At 43.3% G+C, this 11,352-nt stretch overlaps 1 protein-coding gene across 1 annotated transcript; it reads right to left on the reverse strand.

The window, feature by feature from the left end:
• Positions 1-676: 676 nt before the first annotated feature.
• On the reverse strand, positions 677-9,227 carry LOC142775440 (uncharacterized). The gene is made up of 2 exons (XM_075876837.1): positions 9,060-9,227; positions 677-1,951 (listed from the first exon to the last, which is right to left on the reverse strand). Exons 1-2 carry the CDS (start codon positions 9,225-9,227, stop codon positions 677-679), a joined length of 1,443 nt encoding a protein of 480 aa, XP_075732952.1.
• Between the last annotated feature and the right edge of the window lie 2,125 nt (positions 9,228-11,352).

Here is an 11,352-nt window from a genome sequence, read left to right on the forward strand (position 1 = left end):
TTCATCCCTACGTTTTTAACCATGTCAGCGACTATGCTGTCACTATAGTTCAGACCGACACAAGACTCGCGCGACTGCTGCTACGTTCGTACGAGCCTCGCTTCAGGTAACATTTTATATAAAAGTTTGATCTGGTCAAACAAAACGTCAGCTCCAAGCAGCAAACGCACCAGAAACAACGCGTGCCTTTTCTTCTTCTTCTTCTATTAGTTCTGCGTCATGCAACAGGTGGAGCAGCTGCGACTTAACCATAGTAATGATTAAAGGGTCTCACGTGCTACCTACACGTTAAGCAACTGTTGTTGCGATGCCAAACTCAAGAGTAAAGTTGTCTCCTGCAGTTGGCGGAGAGTGCCCGACGTCAATAAACTCCGCAACACACACGACAACACAAGAACCATAGGTGAATGCCTGCAAATTTGTGTCGTCACTCCCTTCGTAACAGACCATAAAGCATTGGCCAGGTGGATCATCTAACAACTTATCCTCTTTCAGGAGGAAATCAATTCTCGACCGTGGCATTCTAGCCTGTCGGGGAGGGCCAGTCCTTTGAGCAATCCACACATTTTTTTTTATTTGAACTGCCCCAAATCTGTTACGGCACCGATTATCTTTCGGTACACCCCGAGACAGATGCCAGTACTCGGCACAAGAGTCTTCAAAGAGACAGTATGAATTAGTTCCTGTCATAGTAAGTAGCCATGGGTATCTTCGAGCCCCACCTCCGACATGGAGGGCTGCAGAAGCTGTCGGATGACGTGGGTGCTGTATGGGAGGCTTTAGAGAGGGTGGAGGTGCCATTAGCATCACCGCAATCACCCTTCTCAAGTCGCGAACCGTAGTGATTGACGATGAACTCCATCTTCTTCAGGATCTTGTCGTCAGAATCAAGGTCTTTTTCGCGCAGCAGCTCCTGCAGTAGGGGCGATATCAAGTTGGGCCGCTGAGATTTGGTCGGGCTCAAGTGGACCGCGCTTCTCTTGGAGCCGGGTTCGGTGAAGAGGTCCGGCGTCGAGGCCGGTCTGGAAGAACCGCGCTGCCGGAAGGCCCACGTCTTGTTGCTGTCAGAGTTAGACCGCGGCGAGGTCCGGACTGGGGGCGGACTCCTCCACGAGCAGCGACCCGGGACGCCTCGCGTGAGGAACGCCTTGTCGGAAGTCATGCTCCCTTCACTGCTGTGAGACCTCGATCGGGGTAGAGTGACCAGTCCGGCGTCCACGGAACGACGCCTTGCGTTGGGGTTAGGTGGAGTAGACGACTGTCGGACTCTGCCGTTGGTCATCGCCTGCTGCTTGGCCATCTGTTGCTGCTGATGATGTTGAGGAATTGGCGACGTCGTTCCGTTTGTGGTCAGATTCTCCGAGCTCGTGGCCGGGTTGGGTGCGGCGAGGTAGGGAATCATAGACTTGGCAGATGGTGGCGGAGGAGTCTGCCTGGACCCTACACCAGATATCGAATGTCTCGGAGAGGATGCCGTTCCGTTCGTCTTGGCGGGAGAGGTGGAGGGCGAAGCGGACGATGCGTAGCTCTCGTCGGCTGACGCGGTGCTGCTGTCGATGACGATGACGTCGTGTGAACGTCCTCCCGCCGGGTCGGGTCGTTCTGGCGGCGCCATCTTCCACGGGGAGGTGCCGTTGGTGCTTCCGAATTCGCCCGGCTGTGGTGTGATGTTGCCTGTCTTGGAGATCTTTCGCGGCGAGCACTTCCGCGACCCTCCAGGTGTCTTGGCGAACTCGCCTTCGGATCTCTCGCTACTGCTGTCGGCGGGCACTCCGCAACCACCGCTGCTCGAGCTGGTCGAGTCGTCGCTGCAGTGCGATATTCTTGACGGTGTCAGGTCTCCGTCGTGGTCGCCGGTCAGCGAGTTGTTGTGCAGCAGGCCTCTGTGTGACATCAGTGGCGACGTGCTGCCGTAAGAGTAGTTTGCTGCGAGAGGTCTATTGTATGTGACCTGAAAAAAGTACCTTATCTCAATTAATTCGTTGTTGACATATCACCTAATAGAAAGTCTGCGGAAAAGGGTTAATTTATACAAAAAGACGAAAAAGTCCCCTTTCATTGTCAATCTTCAAAAGCTTTATAAAGAATACTCAAGCACATTAGCTATGTTACTTAATTCCACTAAAGTAAAATACTACGAAGATAAAATAAAGCGAGCCAGAAATGACGTTAAAAAGCAGTGAAAAGCTGTAAAATATGTGCTTGGCAGGACCATGGTACATTCAGACATAACCTTAATTCACACAGAAAATTGTGTGATCGAAAACTCATCTAATATTGTGAACTCTTTCAATGACTCATTCGGCATTGATATTCCTCAGTCGACCGCATCCCTCGAATATACTTCCTCACGATTACTACATTCATTTTTTCTTTATCATCCTATGTCACCTGAAGAAGTGTTCAGCGTTACCAATGGTATTGGAATACAAGCGCTGATCGCGATAAGTTTTCTGCTGCTGACATAAACCTCATAGCTCATTTGATCTGTGATATATAATATTACAATGTAAATCTTGTATTTCAGACTGTGGTTTTTCCAACAGCCCTGAAAAAGCAAAAACTATTCCCGTCTTTAGAATAGGCGACAAGCGATTATTCTCGAATTACCGACCCATATCAATTATCTCGATTTTCAGTAAAGTCATCGAAAAGCTTTTATGAAGTTATTTAGACAAGTTTCACATTCTTTCTAATAAGCAGTGTGGTTTTATTCCTGGTTAGTCAACTGAACTTGCCATGATATCTCTAACCGATCAAACTAAATCTGCTATTGACAACTGTTGTGTTGGTGATGTCTTTCATGACCTTTAAAGCACTTGACGCTGTTTCCCACGTCATTTTATTTCATAAATTACAGTCTATTGGAGTATCTGGCATCCCACTAGAATTGAGTTGTAGCTATCTGCGTGATCGTAAACATTTTGTATATATCTCCGATACCTTATTCAGCCTTAAATTCATCACCATTGATGTTCCGCAGGGTTCGATTTTGGGCCCACTTTTACTGTTAATTTACATAATGATCTTCCTCATTGCCTCGCTCATTCGTCCTGCATTCTCTATGCGGATGACACCACTGCATTAACGGCACATGAAGAGGTAGACTAAATCCTGTTAAAATTAAACACTGACCTGAAAAACATCTTAGGATGGTTCAATAGTAATAAACTAAAAATTAATCCTAAGAAGTCAAAATTTGTGGCATTTTTGTCACCAAATCGAATTATACCTAGAAACCTCTCTGTCTACGTAAGCGACTACCAAATCCGCTCTACTTTTAGTACAATGTTTCTCGGGGTCAAACTTGACGAGCATTTAAAATTTATTTCCCATGTGCTACATCTTACGCGGAAAGCCGCATATGCCATTCAAATCTTGCTAAAATTTCGCCTCTTTTTGTTTTGAAATATTGTTGTCACTGTAAGACGCTTTCTTTCCAGCGATATTATCTTTTGGATTTCAACATGAGCAAGCACGTATGCCACTCATTTATCACCCATCTAACATCTTCAAAACCAAGCATTGAGAATAATAACGTTCAGTGGCTTAATGTGCAATGCATGATCTTTGCTTGTTCACATAACATTTTATCAGTTCAGAAGCTGGCCAAGTATTTTCTCGGCATTCTTATCTACAAATATGCCAATGAAAAACTTCCCATTCCTTTACTACACTCAAATAAATCTCCTCAGGTGTGATATACTCGTTTTGCAAAGGCTAACTACTTCCTTTTAACCAAGCCCAGGACCAATTATGCAAATATACCGTAAATAATTTGTCTGTATTCTTGTTGAAAACTTTACCTTTGGAGATAAAAAGTGGATCTCTTGTAATGTTTCAAAACAGCTTGCATTCGCTCTTACTAAATTCATAATGCTTATAATATACAAAGTATGTTATTAGACTTTTTGTTATTTTAAACTTATCTGCATTTTTGTATGCATCGTGCTTATTTCTTGTTTATATATCTCAATTTATTTTCCTTCGCGTCATAATGCTTGATTTTAATATGAGTGAATGTTATTCCATTTCTTATCAATTTTTTGTGCTTATCTGCGAATTTCGTACTCTATTATCGCTATATTGTACTTATTTGTACATTTATGCGCTCTAATATTTGTATCCCCACCACTATTTACTATTGCGTTGTAACTTTTATGAGTGATTTTTTAAGAGGTCTCACTCACAGCTTTGCAACTTTAAGTCTTCCTTCTGTATTTATAATCAACACATGCAATGTATGACTTGTAATTTATATTTTGATAAAATAAAAAGATCAAGTTTACTGCATCAAAATTTACCTTTATATATACATATATATGTATATATATACATATTGAAAAAAATAATTTGTAGTTGACTGGAGACGTCAGAAAACACGTTCTGCGTTGGAATTGTGACGCGATCTCACTAGCGAATGATTATGCATGGCTTGGTAAAACTGTTCTGATAGAAGTCCGAAGACGTGTACCGTAGCACACGGCAGGCCGCTCCCACGACGGGACTGTCTGTGCGAGACCTCCGCTGCATGGAAATCCCTCTGGACAGCCCAAAGCTATGCCCGTATGTCCGTACACAGCAGAGCCCCACTTGCTGGTAGATGCTATCTCAATACGATATATCGAGAGCACGTGATATATTGGATCCACCTAATAAGCACATTTGCGCGGCTGCTCGCAATTAAGCGTTTGTACTTGCCAAGCACGGGCCTCCATATCAGTTTTTTAAGGCCCGGAAAGTGCTTCTCTTATGCCCCGCAACATGCGAAAGTTGCTCACCTCTAGAGGCGGAGCTCGTCTTGTTCAAAACTTGGGGTCCGGCTGAGACGTAGCTCGTAGTGGCATTTACCTGCAGAGAGCGGGTAAATCTTATGCGCCACTCTTACAACCACTCCGTCTACTTTCACATCTGAGAACTACGCCCACTAAATTTCCTGCCACTTCTCACACTTTTATCAACCACTTCATGCCACATTATTCCCACTTGATTCAACACGCTTCATTCAACGCCACTGCTCGTCATCAGCTTCGTTGTTTTGTAAGTGTCCGCCAAGCGAAGCTGGCTGAATTTTTTCTTCGAAACTGAAATAGTTTGCTTGAGAAGCGCAGCAATCCACGTGGTCAAGAATACTCCGCTACGGAAGATTTACGGCTTATTTTAGTCTTCACGTTCAACCCTAACCAGGCTTTATTTTATCACACTATTCCCGGCCTGGATTGGCTGCAACGTCACCACTTTATGCGTCCACAGGAAATTGAAATGACCACCTCATCGTTGCAGTAACACCTTTCCTTCTAAGCATTCTCTAAGTGCTATAGGTAAACAACCGATTATTATTATTATTATTATTATTATTATTATTATTATTATTATTATTATTATTATTAATTTTATTTAATATTATTATTATCACGGGCCCAGAGGAAGAAGTATTTGATATGAAACTTCAGGCCGACACAACGCAGAGATCTACAACCGCAAGACATTCCGCAGTCAGGCGTGCTTCGGTTCAACGTCAGCAGAAGATGGCTTGCCCATTGCCTATTTTTTGAATGCTCTAAGAAAAGACGGTCCTGCCACATGCATTCACAGAGTTTCGCGCAACCAAAATAAGAACAGACCAGCATGAGGGCTATGGGGGCATTTTATACGCAATGTACTTCGATATTCACTGTCGTGTACGTGCATGAACTAGCCCTTTACAATAATAAAAAGTCTTTTAGTTAGAAATCCGAGTGGTGTAGTGGTTCAGCTTCCTGTGTTTGATATCCTTGCTTTTTGGTGATTCAATACCACTAAATAATTACGAGACACCCCGCGGTGACGGACAACAGAAATCTCGACCACCTGTAGTTTTTAACGTGCACTGGTCTCTAATTTATTACCTTAACACCCTGTTTACTCAGTTCACCGGAAAACCTAAGCGCTTTACTTGCCTTTTGACGTCTTTCCCGCTGTATAACTTATCATTTATTTCAAAACATCAAATTTTCTATATTGAAGACAATCTTCAAAGAAATAGCTGCAATACTGTTACAGTGATGGGCGAAAAAGTATAACAAGAGAACAATAAAGCCAGTAGAAGCTGCCTCGATGTTTTATTAACAGTAATCAAGTTCTTGCTGAAAATATACAGACTCGATTCGATACACAGAAGTGGCGTGCTTTAGCAGCTACGCCATGTTAAACCCGACGTAACGCATTCTGTGTTACTTGGACAACGAAGAGCCCACTCTAGCGTTAAGCAAACTTATCACAGCGCCTCGGCATTCTGCGAGTATGGCTACGCCAGCTTGTCGATCAATCCAACAAGATTGACCATCCTACCGGGATTATGATTTAAAACAAAACCAAAAACAATGCACACACAAGCGTACAGTGACGTTGAGAGCCCGCCAAATCGCATACAGAGCAAAATTTCCGCTCACCTATCAGAAGCGGAGCGTCGCCGTCCTCTATGTTGTTGTTGTTGTTGCCCCTTCGCACTGGCACATACCCACTACTGATGGCCTCTTCTTCTTCTTCTTCTTCTTCTTCTTCTTCTTCTTCTGCTTAGCCCGGTGCCTCGTGAGAAGAATCTCAGCTAATGATGATAATGATGATGATGATCCTTGTTATTCAGGCCCACACCCACAAAGAGGGGATTGGCGAAAAACCGGGCGGCGGGATCTTTAATTAAATGACTTATGGTTTTACAAACACAAAGTAATTTTGGACTGAAAAATTATTATATAGAAAGTAAAGCCAAAAATCGAAAAATGAGTATATCGGAGCAGGGAACATCACACATCGGTGAATTTCAATCGTTTTCGTCGTCTTTGTCGTTTTACCAAGATGAACACTCTGCGTTTGATAATTTCATCTGTTTTGGGGGGGTAACAATTCACTAATTACTCCGGCACATTCGTCACTATGGTCTGAAATAAACGAACTTAAACGTTTTTATTGAATCAAAGTGCCCCGTTCTATTCAACAACTCGAATTGTTCTCTCGGAAGGCGAAAGTTTCGCGCACCCGGCTCAGTTCTTGGTTTTTTAACAGTCGAGCTCGCCGAAATCCTCTTGTGGCGTTAATAAAACAACTGTGATCACAATGAACGGCCTCTATCTTATATGGCATCTCTCGTTGCCTACCAACGCTTTGGAGGAATCAAAGTAGGAGAGGAAAATAGAAGTGGGTTGGATGAACAGAAGAGACAAATAAAACGAAATATTGGTCGCGTATTTGCATGCTTTCCTGCAAAGGACGTCAAAATAGGATAGTCCCCTGTCTGGAGAGATAGAAAGAGTAACCCGTTTATTAGAGCAGATCGGTGAGTGGGATCCTTAGCCCGGGATCCAATTAGCTCGGGCCGCCGTCCTCACACGTTTCACGAGCGCCTCTTAGGTCATCGGATCCGAGCTGGACCCTTGGGCCTTGGGATCCTTCAGACTCTTGCATTTTGTGTTGTCCTTGGTTGCAAATGGAGGTTGTGTGGACATTCCAAATCATCTGGTAAAGGGTGGCTGTTTTATTGGCGCAGAACCTGCACTGTGGCGCATGTGTGTCGGGATCTATCTTATACAGTATGTATAGATCATGAATCCTAAGACAGGAACTGTAGGTGATGCCGCGCTACCTGTGATTCTTTACTGAGGTATGGCCCAGGGGGCGGAAGTTTCTCTTTCAAGTCTTTGGTGTTGCGGAATTTCTGAGTGCTGCGCGATATTTGGCGTTATCTGGCAGTAATGTGAAGAAATGAATTTTTTTTAGAATGGAGAGCTACTGGTGGGTGACAGCACTGTGCCGTTTCAGCGAAGCGTATAGGGAACAACTGCTATATTGTTGATAGCATCCATGGTCAGCGTAGCGTAATCAAGAGTGCCGTCTTTATAATCGCGTATCTATGCATTTTAATTATAAAGATACAAACTACCTAGTACTGACGTATTGATGCTGTGCCTCAAGTATGCGTAATATTTGCTGTTTGTGTGATATTTCACCAGTACAAAAACAGATACCAAATTTAGATAGGTGGGCGTTGAGTACGAGCCTAAACTTTCTCCGGGTGGCTGAATCATTAGACAGAGGAGCAGACACACAAAAGTTTCTGCGTTGAAGTATTCCAGAAAGACTATCGTCCTAAAACATTGTAGTGAAGATGAATTCGAACCCGAGTACTCACGGTCAAAGAAACGCAAGCGTAGGAACTACTTGGCTATCAGAGTACACTTTATAGAAAACACTCTCGACGAATTTATGCCTTCACTATCATGCCCTGCGTGTATATATATATAAATATATAAATATATATATATATATATATATATATATATATATATATATATCATAAGAAAAAAATGCCGTGACACCCCTGTTCTCGGATTCAAACCAGTGATCCCTCGCGGTGCCTCCTGGTGAATTCCATTGGCGGATACAGAGTGGCTGACAAACTCTCAACCAGAACACTCCACCCTGGCGGAAGGTTACACGCTGTGGAAGTTACATAACGACAGCGCCTGCCTGCTACCACGGCAAAAAACAGATCGTGCTTAGCTGATAATTTTGTCATTAGCGTTGCGAAATTGGCTGACTTGTGGAGTTTATCGTCCCAAAACCACCATGTCATTATGAGAGACGCCGTAGTGGAAGGCTCCGCAAAGTTTGAACACCTGGGGTTCCCTAACGTGCACACAAGTCTGAGTACGCGGTTCTACAACATTTCCGCCTCCTTCGGAAATGCAGCCGCCACCGCCGAGATTTGATCCCACGACCTGTGGGTCTGCAGCCGAGTACCTTAGCCACTAGACCACCGTGGCGGCGCGGCGTTGCGAAAAATTCTCTGCTTCATTTGTTATGAAACTCAAACAGTCGCGGGAAGTTGTAGGTAAAATACAATTTTTGTTAACTTTGCGAAAATACATTCTCATTTTTTTTCATTCCTTAGAAGGCACATCCTTTTTAGCCAACTCATTTTTTAGTCAACCTCGAGCTGCTGATGAACGACGGCGACCACTTGTTTGAACGTCATCTCAAATGTCGTGCGCTTTGCACAGGCCCTCTTCTGCAAAGCTCGCCAGTGATGCATGCCCGCTAAGCGTCGGCAGTTCCCGCAGTTCCAGTTCGGCGTAGAAGAGGACCTCGTTCAATGCCGAAAGGTGGTCGACGATATGGCACGTGTCGTCGGACATGACCTTATAAGGTGGAAAAAAGTCCCTCTCGTCCAGTCCTCCATATTGAGCCATGGTGGGGTAGAAGCCACTCAAGGGCTGCTCTTGACAGGGTTGCGCTTGAGGCCTGCGTCAGGCAACAAAACGACACAAATAGTGCTCGCTTGTAGTTGGAATCTGAACTAACCGCGTTGAATATTCGTTATGCTGAAATCACAATGGTGCAGTCGACTAGCCTTTGTTGTGGTACGACGGGCTGCGAAATGGCGTGGCACGCTCTTTGAGCGTAGCCGGTAATAGTTTGATAAGAAAACAGGCACTGAACAGAGAAATTGCTACAATCTACAAGCCCTCCTGCGACAGAAGATTCCGAATACTTGAAAATTCATGCAAACACTTGGCTCCATATATATATATATATATATATATATATATATATATATATTTCTCTCGCTCTCTAGCATTTTGACTCAAACGAAAAAAAACACATGGTCCATTATGCATTCGCCTATTACGAGTTGAAAACCAAAGACACCTTCTTTTTTCCTGATCCGATGAACAGACCCTCCCTCATCCCCTTCTGAAAGCTTTGTGCACGTAATGGCTTGCACTGCCTCGACAATCGGAGACACTGTCATCTTTCTTTACCTCTGCCATCTTGTTGCACTGCCTCATTGACTGGTCCATATTTCTTCAAATAATATTAAGGCCATACAAAAAGTTTAGTAATCTTGAACCTGAGATAGGGTAACCGCCGCTGTATGCTGCACTAGCGAAAGGTAAAGCGAATAGTCACGTCTGAAAACAAAAGAAATGCAAACACGAGTGCTATGGTTACACTGGTAAAAGCGACTCAAAATTTAGAACAGTGGCAGCAGCAGAGTTTTTATATTATCACCGTCGCCATTTGCCAGAGGCAGCACTGCAACTTGATTACGTTGTACTATATGCATAACACGTTTCATTGCACATAGATTAGAATACATGGTGATTTACAGACTTTACATTGTGAGAAGCGAAATACTTCGTTATAAAGAAAGTTTTGTTATAGAAAGGTTTTCTGGGGAGGGCCCGGAACTGTCTTTGTTAATGATCACCTATCGTCGGATAACAAGTTTCTCTTTGCTAAAGCACTTGTTCTCCAAAAATAGAAACAGTGGGTGTTTTTGTTTGGACTGATAATTGTCAGATAAAAGCAAGGAAATGAACTGATACCAGAGTGTTTCGCATAAAATCAGAACTCGAGCTCTCCATTATCTGCTAGATAAAGTTTACTATTGCATTTGTAGCGTCTGTCCAAACGCAGGATAATGTATATTTCACCGTTTGAACTCTCATCATGGCTGTCTGAAATAACCGGACGTTTGTTCACTTTAACGCTGGAAGTACAAGAAAAAATACCATAATATTACCACATTGTTATCAGCCATGGGTCACTACTTTTCTATCATCTGCATCAGTGAACAGTGGCTTTGAGAATATGAAGGGAACCTGTTTAACTTTCTTTCCTCTTCCTCTGAATACTGTCATCGAAGTGACTATGCACATAATGGAGAAGCTATTTTTATATGATCAGGCTTTCACTATCACAGGCGGCTGGACTTGACACTAAATATTCCTGGTGGCGAATCCGCGTGGATCGAACTTCATGAATCACATTTTTCGGAAGTTAGTAAGAATTTTGTTGTTTCCTGCATCTATCGCTTGCCGTCGTCACCTGTCGTGGAGATTCGCGTATCTTTAGGAGAGGTGTTGAATATTGTGTCAATGAAAGGGAAGCGTTTGATTATTTTAGGAGATATGAACATCAATCTCTTTGATAACACCAACGCAAAGGTTTCAGAATACACTTCCTGTTTCGGTGGAATGAATATGAGTTCGTCATAACTGCACCCAGTCGTGTTCCACTTCATGGTAAAGGCACTAATATAGATCACATTTTGTGTAACTTCACTAGTCCACCTGAAGCAGCCGTCATCGAGGTGCCATGCACAGACCATTATCCTATTTATGCAAGCATAGGCATTTCGAGTAATAATAAAACAACTCGAAGCTTCAGGAATAAACAGATTACTGCTTCATTTATTACCATCATTGAGCAGCGTGACTGGTTGTCAGATAAAAATTGCGAAAATGCCGACGTATCCTATCAACATTTTTACTCTATCATTTCAAATGCAGTCATGGCCGCTTCTACAGT

Source organism: Rhipicephalus microplus, chromosome X, assembly GCF_043290135.1.
Source record: "Rhipicephalus microplus isolate Deutch F79 chromosome X, USDA_Rmic, whole genome shotgun sequence".
Taxonomy (NCBI): domain Eukaryota; kingdom Metazoa; phylum Arthropoda; class Arachnida; order Ixodida; family Ixodidae; genus Rhipicephalus; species Rhipicephalus microplus.